General features: G+C 36.9%; 1 protein-coding gene across 2 annotated transcripts in view; it reads left to right on the plus strand.

Moving 5' to 3' along the window:
• Positions 1-17,862, plus strand: part of ASCC3 (activating signal cointegrator 1 complex subunit 3) — a 249,666-nt gene extending 231,804 nt beyond the window's left edge. For both annotated transcript variants that reach the window (XM_085056274.1, XM_085056275.1), the window contains exons 38-42: positions 8,326-8,477; positions 8,989-9,139; positions 14,983-15,189; positions 17,002-17,177; positions 17,275-17,862. In XM_085056274.1, the coding sequence (XP_084912400.1) occupies positions 8,326-8,477; positions 8,989-9,139; positions 14,983-15,189; positions 17,002-17,177; positions 17,275-17,395 (807 nt within the window). In that variant the 3' untranslated portion in view covers positions 17,396-17,862. The remainder of the gene's footprint in view (positions 1-8,325; positions 8,478-8,988; positions 9,140-14,982; positions 15,190-17,001; positions 17,178-17,274) is intronic.
• Positions 17,863-19,798: the final 1,936 nt, after the last annotated feature.

Consider the following 19,798-nt stretch of genomic DNA (forward strand, 5'->3'; position numbering starts at 1 on the left):
AAACACATCACAGTGGGGAAGCTGAGCACTGAGAGAAGATGGACATGAAAACAGATTCCAAACTGCAGAAGAAAGACTATTCTGCATGGGAAACATGTACATCCCTGTAACAAGGACCTTGTAATGCTGTCACTGGTGGCTTGTCTTTCCCCATCGTGTTACTCCTCTGGAGAATCTAATTTTCACAGGAAAGAAAAATACTCTTTGGGTTAAGCACTGTGTTTCCTTAGCTAGATGCTGATGGGTATAACACTGCTTTACCCATTCTAAAATAATTGAAGTAAATCAGTTGCTTCTGGTCATTTAAATTGCAACTTTTGCTACAGTAGCTATGAGAATCATCTTCGTGGTACATGTTCAGAGCTGTCAAATATTGCACAGATATGCTGCCCAATTCAGCTAAGAGCTAGCTTATGTATGAAATACTAACTGTGCTAAACTGCAGACTATTGTGAATGGTGGTGGCTCCTCAGAAGGAGTGGTAGGTACACGAAAGGTACTTCTGGCCATGCAAAGGTAAAGATTGCCTTTTTGGGACTTAAAGAAAGAGAATGTCCTTCAGATCTGCACTTCTCATCCTCCCCAAACCTCCTCAGTCCATAACAGCCACTAAAACTATTGATTTGGAGAGCCATATCTCTTGGATCTTTTGGTTTTCTGCTTATGAGGAAGTGGAGAAGTTCTTGAAGATCCTAAGAATAGTTTGAGCTCATATATTGCCTGTTGGTAGTGCAGGTGTGCCAGCTACTTGCTGGAAGATGATGGGAGTTACAGGAAAAGTCTATTTTACACTAGTGTGTGTAAGATTTGTCCAGAAGTGTCCAGGAAAAGAGCTTTTGTGTAATGGCTGCATTTGCAACTATAAATAAATGGGCAGCTTTTCTGAACGAAGGGAAGAAAATAAAATTAACTCGAGAATGCAGAGGATTACTCAGAAAGAAGTGAAGAGCCAAGTCCACATCTCTTGAGCTACATCATGTATTCTTTGTGTATATGGTAATATTCCAGTGATAGCACAATGTTTGCAATTTTACTTAAATACTAACTGCTTTTGTGGTTGTATGGCTATTATTCCACATTAGTAGTGTGGAAATACTAGAATAATCAAAAAATCTTGCAACGCTTAAACTGTGCGGCAGTGCTCACTTGTAGTTACTTAACAGCAGCGGATCACTTTGTAGGGAAAGTACCCGGAATGTTGGACTGGAATTATTGCCTGCTTGTGTTGTGTAGGCATATATGTGGGAGAAGGGAGGGTCACCTTTGTGGTGCTGAAGTTTTGCTTGCTGTGAATAATCAGTGATCTGGTTTATGGACGCATCTTGGTGACAATGATGATTTGGTGCTGCTTGTGCATAATCCCTCCCCCACCCATGACAAACCTTTTCCCAGTTGGGGCTGGAGGAAATGAGTAATGCTTAACCCATTTGTGTGATCAATTCACTTAAGCAGCTACTGTGAAATGTTAATCACAACTTTAATTTGTACTGCATTAGCATTTTGATTAACTTGTAGGCTTGCTAGCACACTTGAAGCACTTTTACTCATAGTTACAGCTCGGAAATGACTTTTTGATTAATTAAGTTTGTTAGACAGCAGCTGAGCTTCCTGAATGCTAACCTTAAGGGGCTAAAAGTTCAGGAGAAAGTTACTGGAAATAACTGTTGCTGTTGAAAAGGAATGCAGTCAAAAATTTGATTATTGACAAAATATTATATTCATACTTTGAAACTGACTCTAAACTCTAAAGAGGGCAGATTTATTATGAGAAAGATGTTGTGTATCTTTCATGGTTTTGGTGGATTTGTGTAATATTTGAAACAAATGCTGTCTTTAGGACATTGTTTATGTTAGGAAATTGAAATTTATTGCAAAGAGATTTTTATCAAAAATATTGGTTTTTACAGTTCATTGGTATAGTAGAGAATATCAATTTATTAATTAGTAATTTGAAAGTAAATTGGCTGTTTGGGCTCACTGAGTTCTGAACATGTTGGGTATGCCCTACCATTGCTGATATTACACTCTGTAGCTGCTTTTATCTCTGTAATACTATTAAAAGAAATCAGTAAGAACCCAAGGGTTGCGCTCCACTAAATGTGGACAGTAAATGGTTTGTCCTTTCCCTGGTTCTGAAAATACTAATAATGTTACTATGGAGGCTAAAGGATGATTACAGGGATAGGAATCTTACAAAGCAGCTAGGAAGGTTGTAATTTGCATACATCAATGAGACCTTTATGATGATGGGAGGATGAAGAATTAGTCTCTTGTAGGGGGTAACAGAGCATATGGAAGAGGGGACTGAATATGCTTGGAAAAAAAAGTGAAGAGAAGTGGGATACAGAGGGCACTATAAAAGGAGTGTGTCCTGAATAGGATTAATTACAACTTATTCACTATATCTCTGGTAAAGTACAAGGGAGGGGGGGGTGCTCTGTAGGCTGAAACTACACAGCTGTACAAGTGTGATTTAATCGATCTGAAAGAACTCTTCCCCCTCCCCAGATTAAAACATTTCTAAAAAGTAATTTTGGATTGGACCTCTGAAGTGCAAAGGTTCTGTAGATACCTGTTTTATTGATATATAACATACCTAAGGCAATGACCTTAAACTCTCTGTAATACTTCTTCAAATAAATTCCAACTTTTCAAGTCAGTTGCTGTTTCTGAGATACGTAATTGAAGCATCATAATCATGATTTATGTAAAAACATGAAACTTAGAGTACATGGCATACTTTTACATCTGAAAAAATATTTTACTTTTATTAGTAGAATATCAAGTCACATGTGGTTCATAATATAATCTTATGTATTGGAAGGCTTCCTACATTTGAAGCATGTGCAAAAAAAATTATTATTCTGAATTCATAGTTTTTAAGAAAATAGGTAAAATGCATACTCTTTTGTCTATTATCTATAAATATTTGGGACATATGTTCTGTAGTCTTAAACAGCTGTAAATAGGCACCATTCTAATGATTTTAATAGATCTATGGCTTTAAACTCTTACTTCTAACTGAAATTTAGTCTTAGAATAAACAATTTCATTAAAAAAAGCTCTCAAGAAAGTGCATAGTCAGTGAAGCATTGATACAAAAAATAAAATTAATCTTTTAAGAGTAATAAATTTGAGCTATGGAACTCACCCTGAGTACACCTGAAGTTTCAGCCCCCATCCACCAAGTCATTACCATCAATGGCATCACTGTAGGCACTCATCTTCTAGCTGAGTAATCACAGGTGTAATTCTCAACTGCAATGGCATTTCTTATATTTCTTTAGCTTGCCTCTGTATCCAGAGCAGTTATCATTATAGCTTCATTGACACTTCCCTTAAATAGAATTCATCCACAAAATATTAACATTTATGTTTACAGGATATGTCAAAATCCTTAGTATATTCAGAGCTATATGGCAAGTGACTTCAAAAAGAAGAAATTTTTCTAAGCAATATGTAGTCTCTGTAAATAAGATGCAAGCTTTAGCTTTTTTAACACTTCAATAGCTTATCTTAAAGGAAATAGCTATCTAAGTAATTTGAGTAGATCAGAAATTCTTCTAGTTTTAGTCTGGTCCCCTGCCACCTACCCAGTCGTACAAGAGTGATCCAGAGTATCTGACTTTCAAATGAAGGACGTGAAAGTAATACCAAAAGCAGTGTTTATAAAAACTTTGTAAAAATTCTCTAGAATAAAGGATTTAGCAATCAGGATATTTTGGTAGCCTGAAAAATCTCCTAAATGAGTGGGGGTGAGTAGAGGGGGGAATATGTTCATTATGGAACAATTTAGTATCTGTTATTTTAAGCACATGTTGGGAGTGCTTAAAAACACCAGAGAAAAGCAACGTACTGCTATCAATGAGTGTGCCACACACTCATGTCTTCACAGCCTGCCTCCATCTTTGCTTCCCCTCAAGCTAGGGAATTATAAACCATGATTTAAATTCCAAGCATCGGTAATAACTTTGGCTAGAAAGAGACAGACTGTTAAATCTCAGCTTCATGTTAGACCAGAAAGGTACAATTTGCTCAGTTTAAATCATTCCATACTTAAGGATAAGCAGCCCCTGCTCTTGAAAATACGATGAAAACCTGATTATAGATGCCAAGGGTTTCGTCTTAATACACTCCTGGAATGATGAAAGCAATAACAAGATTTTGGTCCAAACATTCTGACACTCAGTTCTGAGTACCATCAGAATGAAAATTTTTGCCATACCTGACAAGAACTTCTACATCAATCAGTTGTTGAGCATCGGTGTTTTGTGCTGCCCCTGCCATGGTTAATAGGTTGTTGCTGCCCACACTGGCACAAGCCAAGCTATTTTTGACAGTGACAGACAAAATGTAAAGGAGGTGTCACTAATTGCTATTATTACTTCGTAGTTGTCCAAGTATGACATGTGGAAGGCTTAAGAGCTATTGCCTGAATCTTTCTGGAAAGCCCATCTCAGTATAGGCCTCTGCTTTTATTCTCCTAAGCACAGAAGGAGCTCCAAATGAGATGATAGTAAAAGTATTTTCTATTATAACAAGCACTATTTCCCTTGACTCCGTCAATTTACCCCCTTTATTCTACTTTAGGTTAAAAAGTAGAGGGTTTTTTTGGTGTTGTTTGGGGGTTTTTTTAACTTGTTGGTTTACCAAAAAATACATGTATGTTTTTTTTTCTGTAGGTAAAGCATCTTTACTGTTTCCCGTTTCACTTCTTGCACTCACTGTCCTCTTCTTTTAAGTTTTTCTCTGTGATGAAATTATCTTGTGTTGGTTTAACGTTTTAGGCTAGAAGGACAGGTAACCAATTTGTGCTATTTCTCAATTTAGAGTAATACTCTTAATCCGAACCAATCTTATCAGCTATAAGATATTTAGAAATTACTTACTTCTTTTCAAAATGAGAGCTAAAAAAGCCCCAAGTTTTGTACTTAAAAATTACAATAAACTAAACAAGGTAGCAACTAGGTAAACTAGAAAGACAAAATATGTTATTCATCAGATAACATAAATATTAAACACTTAATTTTTTTGTGGTTTATATTATATTCTTTCTTTAGTTGCTTATATTTGCATTTGCAGATAGGGGAATGGCTCAATTTGTTACCTGGAGTATTTATAGGAATTTCAGTAACCATTTAAGTATCAAGCATCTCTCTGTTTTACACTTAGAGGAAAATGAAATGTGTGGAGGTTTCCAAGGCAGCAGATGAAACAGGCCAACTTTACCATTGTTCTGACTTTTTCACAATGTCACTGTCTTGGATTTCACATCCAGATAGAGATTCTGTGAATAAATTCTATGGGTGAAGAAGCAGAAAATAAGGAGGAAAAGAGGATTTGCCATGTGGATTCATTATAACAATGTGGAACACAGAGTCTCACACACACAGGCTTTCCTTACTCCCTACGGGATATCTATCTGTAGGCCTCTATCAATTTCTAGGAGATTTTCTATGTGAAAGGATCCTCCAGTTAATTTCAGAGTATAGCTTGTTTTAGATTTATCTTCCTCTTACGTCTTCACTCTTCTTTTCCCTTTTTCAAAACTCTGTTTAAAAGGGGGGAGAGGGATAGATTAAAAAAAAAAAGAAGAAGAAAGAAAGAAAGAAAACAATGTAAACAGTGTTATGTGTGCATCTTCAGAAGCATTTTATGAAATACCACTGCTTCATGCTGACTAAAAATACAATATACTGCATCCTTCTTGTTTCTCATGGAAAATACAGGATATCTGTGCCCCCATTGTTCTTCACGTGTATACAGCAGTCTCATCACTGGGGAACAGCATGTTTCAGGCTGTCAGAATAGCAGAAGAAAAAGAAGAAGAATCAGGTAGTGGAGAACAGGAGGCAGATACCAGACTTTCTCAGCAGCACAGAGTGTTCAGGAACACGGACTGTACTCTATGGATAGTCTTCAATTTATTTTAAAATGTGAAATCAAGTAAAGAGCAACTTGCCTTGTAAGTTTAAAAGACTGACTGCAGTCTGATGCTGAGAACAATTCCCTCTTTATGTGAGTAAATGTCATGGGCACCATCATATAAATCTGCAGGCCACAAAGCTGCTCCTTTCAAATGTGATTTCTAACGTAATTTTATTTTCTATTTGGTGAAAATAATCCTACATGGAAATCACTTTGGCAAGCCAAGCGAAAAGACAGAAAAAGGAAAGGAATAAGGTTGTGTTGTGAGGTACTGGTTCTAGGGTCACTAGGAATTTTAGAGTGTTTCAGGGTGCTATGACTCTTCCTCCAAAAAATTAAATATTAAATCTGGATCTTTATTAGCTGAAAGGCACTTTATCCACAATTCATGAGAAATGGCACAACACTTGTGTAATACAAGGTAACACTTTAAATATTTTTCTAAGTGTCGCTGATCTTATCACCCTGATCTGGGAAAAAAAACCTGTTGAAATTGCATTGTAAACTGCTAAAATAAACTGTGTGACTGGCCAGGAGTGAAACTAACTTGTGTCTTTAAAGTCAGTATTTCTCCAGAATTAGTGTAATTTAATTGAAATAGCTCAGCGTGTGTAAACAACTCCTTTGTTTAAAGAAGATTTCACTGTTTAGTTTGCCTTAAGTAAATGCTGCCTTTTGTTTGTCTGTAAAACATTTGATTAAATGTAAAGACTTACACAGACAGCTTCTCCTCTTTACACTGGTGGTTGGAAAATAAGTTTAAATGCTGCAGGTATCTGCTCTCTAAGTAAGTATCAAACAATATCATTTGTGTTTACAAGAAAAACCCATGGAAACATCTGAAGCCTAGTCCTAAAATCAAGCTCTACTCTCCTAACACAAGGATGGTATTTAAAAACGTGTTGAAACTATTCAGTATACCAGATTCAAGATATCAGTGTTCCTTGCTTTCTTAAAAAGAAACATTTTCTAGTATTTTAATCAAACACAAAATACCCTGCATGGCAAACTACTGTTAAATAAATGACTTTATACTCTAAGATGAATTAGAGTGTTGTAATAGAAGGACCCACATTTTATTGTGATCATAATGTTATTGAACAACAAAAGAAGCAAGACATCTAATGTATCATAGCATCATTTTCTTCACCAGCTGAAATGCTTTCATAAATCATAGTAATTCTTTCAGTGTAATCTAGACAGGGGGAAAGCATACTATATATTCAAATAGCTGCATTTACTATTTTAAAAAGTTGAAACCAGAAATTCATGTTTGGTTCTTTTTACCTTGGAAGAACTCTTAAATTCAACTTGGTTAGTCTAACCAAACAGACTGTAAGTCCACTCAAGAAAAAAAGCAAGCAGAACCATTTTTTTAATGTCTGTAGGGCCATTTGCAGTGCAAAATCCATAATGAATTAGCTTTAGATCTTTATGCTAATGGTACTAACAGTATACCTTTTATTTGTATTGTCAAAACATGGGAAGAGAAATGGAACAGAAACTCATGAGACATGGAAGGCAGGATGATGTTTAACACTTTGAAGTCTGATGTATAGCTGGATAGGGGTTTTTTGTTTGCTCATGTTTTCTGTGTACTTTGGGAAAGCTTTTCAGGATCAGGATAGAGATGCCAAAGGAGAAACTGCCAAACATCCCTCATTCTCAAGACAGTCAGCTGTTTACAATGCAAAGGATGAAATCTGTTTTGTTTCTAATCACTTTTACTCACCCTACATAAAATATGAACTATTTTGTAAGCTTCCTTCAAGATTTCAACTTGTGTGTCGGTGTTGAAAAAAAACTATTAAGCTAAATTTTAGTGCTAAATTTTATCTAATCCAATTCCAGGGATTTTTTAAATACTTGGTTCAAATGGAAATAATAATTTCTACTGTTAAATGACATTGGTATTAATTTTTGAACAAATGTAAATATATTAGTTGTGTTCTTAAATAGTTCAAGGATTTTTGAATAATTATGTAATTCTGAGAAAGCTCTCATGTCAAAATATAAACAAATACTGTCATTAATTGTAAGCTTTTCATGTACAGTAAATCTTGAGATTCATTCCCTTCATGCTGAGTTGGGTTATGTCAAAGAGCAGTTATCTGTAAGGAAAATATTCTACCTTCAGTTTTTGCACCCAAAATCATTGTGTAAATTACCTTTTCAAGAGTAAGAACTGATGACAATCACACAGGATTTAATTCATCTTTTTTCAAGGTTAATTCCAAAGGTGCCTAACTGCCATCAGTAGAGGTTGAAGTAAATTCCTATGTTAAGGCCTAGAAATCAGTGTATGTTAAACATTAAATACATGCTCTTTCTTGTATGAATGAGGTATGCAATTATATTTTCATTTTTCTTTTTTTATGATGTGTCTCCTTTGCTTAGGCAATGATGGATGTTGCAGCACATCATGGCTGGCTGGTGACTGCTCTGAACATAACCAACCTGGTGCAGATGGTGGTTCAGGGTAGATGGATACATGACTCATCCCTGCTTACTTTGCCAAATGTAGAGCGCCAGCATCTCTACCTCTTTCGGTATGTAATTCTTTTAACCATTAGTAGGTTTCCAATTTCTTTCCACTTCCCACTGCTGATTGTGTTTGAATGTCGTTGTTGTGCCCGAGAATGTTCGTTAATGAATCAGAAGCAGAACTCCGTTTTTCACAGTGATGCTTTCCCAAATGGATTTTCTGTTTCTGTTTTCAATATTCATTGATTAATTAACCCCCACAGATTATTTTGAGAACCGTGATTCCAGAGAAATTAACAAGAGACTACTGGACAGGTTCCAAGTTCTAACAAATCTAACTCTGTATGTTAATTATCTCTTTATTTTGATCCATTATAAAACTGCATTAGTACCCATCTTAACATCATAGATAATGCAAAGCTCTATAGATGCTTAGATGATGCAGTAATTAATGCCAACCAAAAATAAATAACCACCCTTTAAAAACAGAAACCAGTATTGAGTTTTACCACCAAAACAACTGAATACAAATGTTTGCTTTCCCTCCCTGGGCATATGTTTTGCTGTCTGTATCAGGAAGTGGAGCCAAGGCCAAAGGAAGAGTGTGCATGGAGGTTACCAAGGACCTATCGAGTGTCTTCCCGAACTAATGGCTGCCTGTGAAGGAAAAGAGAATATTTTTGCTTCCATTGTGGACAGTGAGTTGCAAGCAGCACACATTTCACAGGTAACACTTTCTATTTGTGATCATTATCAATGTGATTGAAAAGGAAGAGTAGTTGGGAAAAGAAATACTCTCTTCCCTTCAGTAAATATCATGTGGCATTCTGTATAAAGTGCAACATATTCATTGGTCTAATTTCAAGGTACTGCTGGCTTTACAAAGCTTCTTCTCTGTTTTCTTAATATTATTCTCCTTTATTCCCTGCTAAGCAGTAACAGAGTCTGGTTTGTGGCTGATATTACCACATCTCTCTGCTCTAAAGATGCTTCTCTAGGTCATTCAATCTGCTGAGTGTTATCCACCTTTTCATAGCTCTGCCCTAGGAATACATGCATTGCAAATGTCATCATAGCTGGTTTCTGAAGTGGTCTGTAAAACACCATTTTTTCTGAGAATACTCGTAGTAAAAGATCCAGCACTCATTTTCTATTTGAAACAGAAAAAGGAGATGAAAATTTCATACTTCACAGGGGAGGGAAAAAATACTATTCCAAAATGTTGAGCTGCTAAAGTCTTGTTTTCAGCTTGGTTTTCAAGGCATTCACAGCAAAGGACAGCTATATTCCATAGCATTCATCACATGCTAAGCCTGTGATTTCAAATAAATGTAGGAAAGATGAAAGCTTCAAAAGCTATACTTCAAATGTTTTTTATTTGAATGTTTAAAAGGACAGCAATGTGTCCTGTGTTTGAATGTTCAGCTTCAGTTAAACCTTTTACTGGTATGCAAACAAGAAGAAAAGTACTTAAATGTCTATAACAGACATCTGCATTTGTAACCAAATTAACATCAAAATTTTGAATTAAGAAAATGTATTGACATCAAAAAAAGCCTCCCTTTAACAACAGATTTCTAACATAATACACATTGATTTCAGTCCAACTTTTAGATGTGATAAAAAATTAGAACATTGTTATAATTAGTTCAGGGAGAACTCAGAAGTAAACTTACTTAATTTATTTGCATAAATTGCCATTCTGTTATCTTTAAAAGCAAATGCAAATTGGCTCTGTCTGATATGATGATGGTTATTTGGCTCAAAAGTGCTTCAATTTGCGTAGCAATCTGGTGTCGTCTCTGCAGTGAGGCGATCCCAGGTAACATACAAATCCTGAATTATTCCAGAAATTAGTATGTTTAAAGCATCAATTTAAGTGCTAATTGCAGTAGTAATGAGAAAAAGCAGTACTACTGTGAGATTTGCATCTACTGCCCCATCAGTATGCCTGGAACGGCTGCTGACTGGCAGAGGATTTGGCTGCTAATTAAATAATTGTATGCATGGCAGTGTTCTCGTCTGATTCAATAGATGAAGATTAATCCTCAGATAAATATGTTTGGCTGGTATTGAAATGTCTTAGCAGTTTCTTCAAAAATAGCTTGTGTGTATGTGGTGTGTACGTTCACACTGTGAATGACTCTGTGCCTCTATATATCTGTGTTTGTAAATACAGATGCATATAAGAGGGAAAAACATAATGTCTTGCCATTGTATGAGGAGAAAGTTTCATTTCCATGAGCTGGGAATGGCCATATTGGGTGTAGCAAAGTCATGACTGTATTGTGCAGGGTATTACAAATGTGAAACCTTTATAACAATATGTTATTCCTTACAGTAATTTTTACAGGGGAAAAAGAAAGGAAAAACTATTATAATACCTTGTACAGAATTAAGATTCATATTGAGACTGCCTGTTGAGTGTCTTCATATGTAAAGTCTTTCAGTGCCCACACAGACAGGGTCCAACCAAGAGAAAAATTCTTCAGCATCTGTATGACATGTTTTCTATAAAGAAAGAATATCAGACTACAGAGTTTAAGATTAGCATTCTGGCACCAGACATGGACAAAGTCCACTAAAGTGGTAAATATGCCACGAAATTGCCAAAACCATTCTTTTCCTAAAAAACCTTTTACTTCTTACTCAAAGTATATTTGAAGCCATATCTTAAAGATTACTAGCAAGAAACTGGTAAAAACAGCTTGAGCTTTACATAAATTTCAGACAGACAGGAAAAGGAAGAAATTTTCCATTTGGAAAGAAGAAAATGCCTTTCAAGCAGATTGGTAATTAATTTTTAAATAGGTGCTCTTGAAGCTGCTCATGGATTTGGAATATTAGGCTAGGTCCTGGGGAGACAGATTATTGGCAAAAATACTAATGATGTTCCCAATGGTTTGTGAAGAATTTTTCATTTGATTATAATTCTAATTTATGGGCTTGGTAGGTAAATGCATATGTATAGTATATATGTGAATGTACATATTGGACATGTTGACGTATTTAAAAGGAGGTAATACGTGCTGATAAGTGCATTTAAAAGGAGGTAATATGTGCTGATAGGTGCTTGAGTCTTCCCTTACAGCAAAAAAACCAGTAAAATTTTCAAAAACTACCTAAGCAACATGGGAGCCTGAGTTTAATTTTTCAGAACTTAGTGTTATAATTCCAAACCTCACTGAAAGTCAGGAGAGCTTTAAAAGCTGACAGCCTAAATTCAAACTATTTAGACTAACCCCAATCTTTGGTCAAAGCTCTATGTTTGTTTCAGTGATTCATTCTGAATCATATTTCTCCAACAAATTTTTTACAGTTTCTAAGTCACTTAGGCATTAGGCTCCTTTTAAAATATTAAGTTGATACTGATATTTTTGAAAGAGAAAAAAATAACTTCAAGATTGAAAATAAATAAATACTATCTCTACTATAGTATTATCTACTTTTACTCTGGACGTATCTGTTTTCATTTTCATTGCTACCACTTGACTTTCTTCCTTGGTGAGAAAAGCATTTCTTAATTTTCTCCACATTGCATAGATGATAGAAAGGCAGTCCTTTGTTCATACTGTATGAATGATCAAGCACTACTAACTCTGCCTTTAATTTTCAAATACACAAGACTTGGTAAATCAAGAAACCGTAGAGTCTTTTAGGTTGGAAAAGACCTTTAAGATCATCAAATCCAACTGTTAATAGCCAACATAGGATGACATATTAAATCTACTTTATTATCTAATCAGAAAGTTACTCAGAGTAACTTTGGTTTGTTTGTACTATGAAAGCTACATGAGGACATGACAGTCTTTGACAAATAGATTATGTTGGGGTTGTATTATATAAAACAGCCCAAATCATAATCTTCACCAGACTGTGGTGGATGTAACAGGTAATGCTACTAAAGGAGTTAATAAATTATGATGTCTGCTGAAATTAAACTTTGTTCTAATGTATTTGTAACAGGTCTTGTCCTTTGAGATACATAAAAGCTTTCAAGGTAAATGATATCTAAAGTACAAACAAAAAGGTGTTTACCAGGTTGGTATCTATCAGAGTGCCTCTCCTGAATTCAGCAGAAATACCCTGCTTAGATGCACAGACTGTCACACTGTGGGTCTGCAGGGTTCCTACGTTAAGTTTCTTCTTAAAAACCTTTACATTCAAAGTAAAAGCATCTGCCAGTTGAGATGTTAGTACTCCAGCTGTGATCCAGTGTGATATGCCGGAGGTGGGTTTAGTAGTCTTGCATATTAAATGTATCAAAATCCTGGCAACAACGAATTAGTTAGTGGTATTTTTTTCACCTCCTTCAAAGTTCTGCCTTTTTTTCCACTTTCAGAGCTGGGGCAAAGAGGGATGTATTTTTCCTTAAAGTCCTAGCTGTTTCTGTTACAATTCTCCCGTCCTTTCCTAGCTAAGACACCATTAAGAACATCAATGCAATTCATCTGTGTCCCCTGCTTTTACACTGCAGTTCCTGAGCGCTCACAGCTGGCCCTCCCCACCTTCTGCACTGAACAGACACAGCTGTTCGTGCAATACACAGAAGAGGAGAGAGAGAGATTAGTTTGTAGCTGAAATCAGTTTTCTCATTTAGTTCAGCCAGGCTCTGGTAATGCAGCCATTTTAATCCAAATAAGCCTGTGCTGCAGCCGAAATGGGCAGTCCTGCCCTCCCCATGCCGCTGTCACCTCCTCTGACCCAGCTCACCACACAGCTGCACAAACGCTGTGTCTGCCTTAGGCAGGGAGGTGGGAATGAGCATCTGGGGACTAGGGGAGGAGGAGGAATCCTAACAACCTTCTCACTGGCAGTCAAAATGGCCTGTAGCCAAGTGGCTACGTGAATGCTTGTGCTAGCAGGGGAGGAGGCTGGACCACTTCTTTCAGTGGCACTGAAGGCTCATGCTTATTCAGAGTCACAGGATTAGAGAATATGTTTCCACAATCAGCTTTAAGCTGATCTAAGTTCACGCTGTCACCAAAATGATTAGCAAGCTGATCCATCTAGCTGCACAATCCCAGCATGGCAATGCCAGCATACCGGGAATGGAGAGATGGAGAGGGCACAGCAAGCTGGTGGGGAGGACACCGGAGAGAGGGACAGCACCACCCTTCCGAGGGCAGCACGACCTTAGGTCTGCCTAGCCTGGCTGCTGTGTCCCTAATTATGTATTGACATATACTATTACTGTCAGTATGACTACATAGGCTATTATTGTCTGTATGACTTGTGGCAATGATGTCTGGCAAAAAGCAAACTGAGCTTTCATTAGGGCTCTAGGCCTTCCAGCACAGTAAAAGTAATCAGACACATCAAGCGTAATCTAAATGAAAATACATTTTGTTGAAACACAACATGGTAAAACCAATACTTGAAAAATAAAATATGCTGTAGTCTTTCTCCAGATAAAACATTTCTGCTCCATGGTACTGCCCATGTGACTGTGCCTACCTTCTTCATTCCCACAAGTTCCCATTTTGGCATCTGATGGCTCTTTACCAAGATCAATATTCTTGCTTCCTTCTTCTCCTTCCCACCCAATAGCTTTTCATAAATGCTGATTCCTGTTCTGTTCTGTTCTGAGAGTGGAGCGGAAGGATGGCAGGGCAGAGAGTGATCCTTGGTATTTTGTTTTTTTTTTCCAATGCCAGCCTCATCTATCTTTTTCAGCAATAGAAAGGCCACAAATCACTGCCTCCATTCCACAGCCAATCCCATTTCTTTTTCCTAACAAATTTCATTGAGTGAACGTGCTGATTTTCTTTCTTACTAAATGAAAGCCTACATTGCTCCCTTCCATTTTTGTCACAGCTACTCAGAGCTGCTTTTCCTTGTCTGATAGAGACCAAAATGAGGGAAACATAGGGCTCCATATTCAGGATGCCTTTTTAAGGTTAAGAGAGTGTCATGTTCAACTACTCAGATTGTATCCTCTAACAACAGTTCTCTGCAAAAGGACGAGAGAAAGTTGAGGACCTGTTGCAATTCAAGTGAAACCGCAGAGACTTAAAATTCCTCAGGAGGACTTTAAGAAGGGGAGTTCATGAAGATCGATGCAAGAAAACCTCAAAAAAAACATAGGGATAACTTTGGATATGCAGTTGAACTTTTGGTTAATTATCTGAACTGATCCTCTGAACTCTCTGAGGTTTGCCTATTGCTAATTAGCACTGCAGTGACTTGTTCTTTATGGATTATGCTAAGGAAGTTTAATTTAAAACTTAATTATACTAGTTTTTAAGTGGCTTATAGGGAAAAAATACTTTAATCGGGAGCAGTAAGGAATTTTTCCTGTGTTCAGACATCAGTAATCTTAGTAAGGCATGTGTAACGTGCTTGAGGAGTTTCACATTTGTTTTATTTGCTAGGAAGAAGGTAGCATAAGAGGTTAACGAAAAATATTTTACAGTTATTGAGAATTGTATGATTACATATATTCTAATACACAATAAAATGTTATTAATATAGAATAAATATGTAGACTGCACATTGAATTGTTATTGTTATAGTGACAATGATTGTATAGATTATTTTGTAATCCATAAGGATCTGTTTTTTCCACAGGCTTGGAATTTCTTGTGCCGTTTGCCAATTCTAAACATCAGTCTGAGCATTAAGGGCAGTTGGGATGATGGGGTTCAGCCACAGAATGAAGTGCCTGTTCCTTCTGTGACAACAGACACACGAGATGACAAGAGATGGATCAAATTGCATGCTGATCAGGAGTATGTGCTCCAAATAAATCTGCACAGAACCCAGATGGGGTATCAGGTAGATTAATTTATCATTTCCTTCCCAAGTGCACAAGTGTCCAATAGTCCATTTACATTGTCAGTGATGCTTTATACAGCATAATAGGTTTCTTTATGGCTTAAGTATTATATAGGTTATAAAAGCTTTCAAAGATTATTCTGTATTAGTAGTGAAGAACATGGTTTTTTTCAGGTTGCAATAGGATAGTAAACAGGCTCTTAAGCTAAAATCCTACACCAGGTCAATGAAAAAAAATCAAACTCATTTATAAGCTTTCCGATTACATTCACAGGTGCTTCCAAACTGCATACCAGACTCACACCTATAAGTACATTCCTACTAGTAACACATCTTCAGGCCTTTACTGAAAATATTTTCCTTATACCTTACATCTGATGCTTTTTTGAACAGTGCCTACAACAACTTCCACATACAATTCTTTCCCACACCTACATTTCAGTCCCACCCCTCTGCCCATTTAAAGCACATCCCATTGCCTTTTGGGCTGGCCAGCTCACTGGGCCTTCAGCAAGTCTTGGTGTGCCAAGCCAGAAAATCCAGGAGCTGCACCATTTTCCATCTGCTCTGTCCCAGCAGCAGCACCTGGATGTACCTGCATGTCAGCTCTGAGGAGAGTTGGACCTGCCTTCACATCGGGCACTGCTGACACTAGAGCTGTCACTCACTTATCAAGGCTTTTTTCTGTCATTTACATACCATGAGTGGCATATGGACCACCCTGGTTATAATTTTGGTAATTAATTTCTCTATCATTTCAAACAATTAAGAATTTTAATTACCAGAATTTTTGTTAAGATGCAAAGAAGAGCTCAAGATAAAAGTGGAGAACAGTATTAGATGTTACTTCTGAGACTCTAAAGACAATTTCATTTTGATAAAAATAATAGTGGAGATACATGTGTTCTGTTGAAAATCCTGAAGTTATCTTACATTACTTAAGAATTATATTTGAAAAGTATTCTTTTTTCCCAGAAGACTTTTCATCCTGACTACAGCAGATTCACCTTAGTTGCAAGGGGAAACTGTCTTATTTTAGGAAGGACAAAAGGTCAAAGCTCATCTATTCATCATTCTGTTTGCTGTGCCACTTACTGACAGAGACTTTTCCTAAGCAGAAGCCATGGAAAAGAAAGGAGCAGAAGCATTTCATGCAGTGATCACTGTTTTATAAACCTCTCCTAGAATTTGATCCTTCTTTTGTAAAAAACAGCTGGATCAAACTGTTTCTAAAGCTTCATTGCTCTGGTGGTGCTTTTTCTTCTGTATAAATCTTCAGTAAAACCTTTCCCTCTACAAAACATGAAATGAATGTTGATTGAGTGTGCATCATTCAGTCTTCAGCTTCCAGCATTAAAGTCACTGTCTTAAAGAATCACTGAAATAATCTTTCCTTTTGCTATATCAAACTCAAATGAATACTTTAAGTGCTGTTTTTATATTAATCTTGGATAATATTGGTTAGCTTTATTTAAAGACACTAGGTTTGCAATTAACCCTTCTGCATTTGGAATATATTAGATTAAATTACAGAAAGGGAATAATATTTCCATTCAAGTTTAAGTAGTTTACAAAATACGTGGAATAATATCTTGTATTCTGGATTTTTCTCCATGGACTGTTTTTTTCATTTTTTGGGGTTTTTTTAAACCCTTCTTCTCAAAAGGAATAACACTATTTTAGTCTGGCTAAATTATAGCCTTACAGAAAAATTCACAGCAATGTGGTTTTGAGGTGTTTTTCATTCAAGAAAAAATGGCATTTTGGAAAGGTGATTTCTAGTTTTCCTAAGCTGTTTTTTTTTCCCAACAGGGAAAGCAGGACAGTAAAGCAATGGCTCCTCGGTTCCCCAAAGTCAAGGATGAAGGATGGTTTTTGATACTGGGAGAAGTCGATAAAAAAGAACTCATAGCCCTGAAAAGAACTGGATATGTCAGAAACCGAAATACTGTTTCTGTTGCTTTTTATACTCCAGAAACTCCTGGAAAGTATGACAGATTTTCAGATTAAATTCTCTTGGTTATTATGTTTTCCAAGTAGTCAAGACCCAATTCCCAAACTAACAATGCTGCTTTTACTTCTCAGGTGTATCTACACCCTGTATCTTATGAGCGACAGCTACCTTGGCATGGACCAACAGTACGACATTTACCTGAACATTTTACCAGCACAAGGCACCACGGAGGGGACTGATGCCAGGCTCTGAAGTAAGGCTGTCTGGAAAGTCCACTCAGTCAAAAGAACTGCAACTAAGACATCTGGTCATTCTGGGACATGCAAAAATTCATCTGCCTTAGTGGAACCAACCTTCAAACCTCAAGACAACGGGGAAACTGAAAGTGACTGCTGTATCAACTCTGATGACACCGAGTTAGCCACAGTGGCCTTACTCCTTTGTGAAGATTTGTCTTTTCTTGTTTTATCTTGCTTCTCTCAGAAGTCAGATTGTTAGCTGAATTTTAACACATCAAAATAAAAGACTGAACAATACTGTAATTTGCGCAAATTCAGGGCTATCATCTTCATTTTGAAAAGTGTTCTATAGCCTGTGTATTAATGGCGTTTAAATAGTCAACTTTTTTAATAGGGAAAAAATACAAAATTTGATCTAAGAGCTGCTGAAAATATTGATGGATGTGTTATATTTCATGTTTAATAAAAATATTCCCAGAATGTTTTGCACTGTATTTTTAGGGTAAAATATGGGAGATGTAGTAACAAAATCCTCTTCATGCATAGTACATTTTGAAAATGATAATTTAAAGAAAAATTTCACAAATTTGTATTCATTACATAAGCAGTAACTCTGCTTATAAGGGCAAACTAAGTAATGAAAAATATTTCTAGTATAGCAATGATGCAATTTATGTAGCTAATAGTTAAAGTTTACTCTTTACATGTATATACATACATATATACACACAGGCACATAGATTACATACTTAGTGATTTTTCCTGAATTTTGTGGGACTGAGGAATATAAAATTGGGTGTCCTGTTCTAGGGCTCAGTGCTAAACCATGTTCTGTAAATAAGGGGGCATGAAGCTCCAAAAATGGTGTTTGCAACAGGGGGCATGATGAGCAATGAATAGTTCTGCCAGGCAAAAGATATTGTTTAAGAGAAGCTCAGCTCTGGGATAGTACCTGCAAGGCATAAATCTGAAGGCAGAAGGGAGCAGCATCTATCTTGTGATGTGACTACACATCCTGAGGCCAGTCCTCAATCTTAAGAGGATTCAAGATGCTGAGCAAGTACTTGGAGCCAACATACTTACAGAAACATCAGTGCATCTTCATTCGGATAGACCAGACCTTAAACTGAATATTAATATTTGCACTTGCTCAGCTTTGCATTGAGCTGGTAAGCATTACCTCTCCAAGGGATCATTTTGCTGTCATTTCCACTGTATTTCACCAGATGAAAGAATACAGCAGAGCTGTTAACAGGAAGCTTCCCAGGAAAAAATGACACTGGTGATGCTGCACCCCCATAGAATCACAGCAGGGCTGAGTTTGGGAAGGGCCTCCAGAGGTCATCTGGTGTAACCCCTTTCCTCAGGCAGCGCCAGCTGGAGCTGGTTGCCCAGGACTACATCTTCAAGTATGGAAACTCCACCACCTCCCCGGACAACCTGTGCTAGGGTTTGATCACCCTCACAGTAAAAAAAACGTATTTCCTTCTGTTCAAGAAGGGACCCTTCTGTGTTTCCAGGTGGGCCTGTTGCCTCTGGTCCTGTCACCAGGCACCACGGAAAAGATCCTGGCTGTGTCCTTGTCAACATCTTCCATTCAGCTATCCACTGATAAGATTCCCCTGAGCCTTCACCAGGCTGAACAGTCCATCATCTATTTTGTGGCCTTTTGCTGGACTCTCTCTAACATGTCCACATCTCTCTGCCCCAAACCAGACACAGCGCTCCACTAGTGTGGCCTCAACTTTCTCGACCTGCTGGCGACACCACACTGCAGCAAGCTGAAGGCTGGCTGATTTCAAAGGCTCAATAATTAACCAGCAATTTATTATATATCTGGCACCTCTAAATTGTGGGAAATTATTTTAAAATTATCAATTCTGTACTTGAGTGCATTCATCCACTGATCATGTTAAAAATGTTATATATCATTATTGTAGGTAATGTATTACCTGTAGAAATGTGCCTAAGAACATGGGATAATAACAGAAAAAGCTGTCACTAAATTTACAGACAGATGATACAAAAGCCACCTTTGCCATTTAGACTATATCAATATAATATGGTGTTTTGTCACAGAGGAAACAGATTTTTTTCAAATTGTTAGGCAATAGTTTGGTTATTCACACATTTAATTAGTCAATTTTTAAGGGAATTGTTTCATCTAATTTGGAAGTTTGAATTATCACAGAAATTAAGTCCTTTCTTTGGAAAACTTGGCTGAAGCAATACATTGTCCCTCAACAATTTTCATTAATTAGGAGAAAGAACTATGCCACAGTCAAACAACATGCCAACACAGTAACGCTAGCTCTTGTTGCTTTGTAAATGCACATCACAGAAAGTCAAACTGCAGAGTAACAGACAACAGCTTCAGTATTCAGTATTAATCAATTAAAGAGTTTCTGTAATGTCA

The sequence above is a fragment of the Lichenostomus cassidix genome, chromosome 3 (assembly GCF_008360975.1).
Source record: "Lichenostomus cassidix isolate B80296 chromosome 3, HeHo_3.0, whole genome shotgun sequence".
Classification (NCBI taxonomy): Eukaryota; Metazoa; Chordata; class Aves; order Passeriformes; family Meliphagidae; genus Lichenostomus; species Lichenostomus cassidix.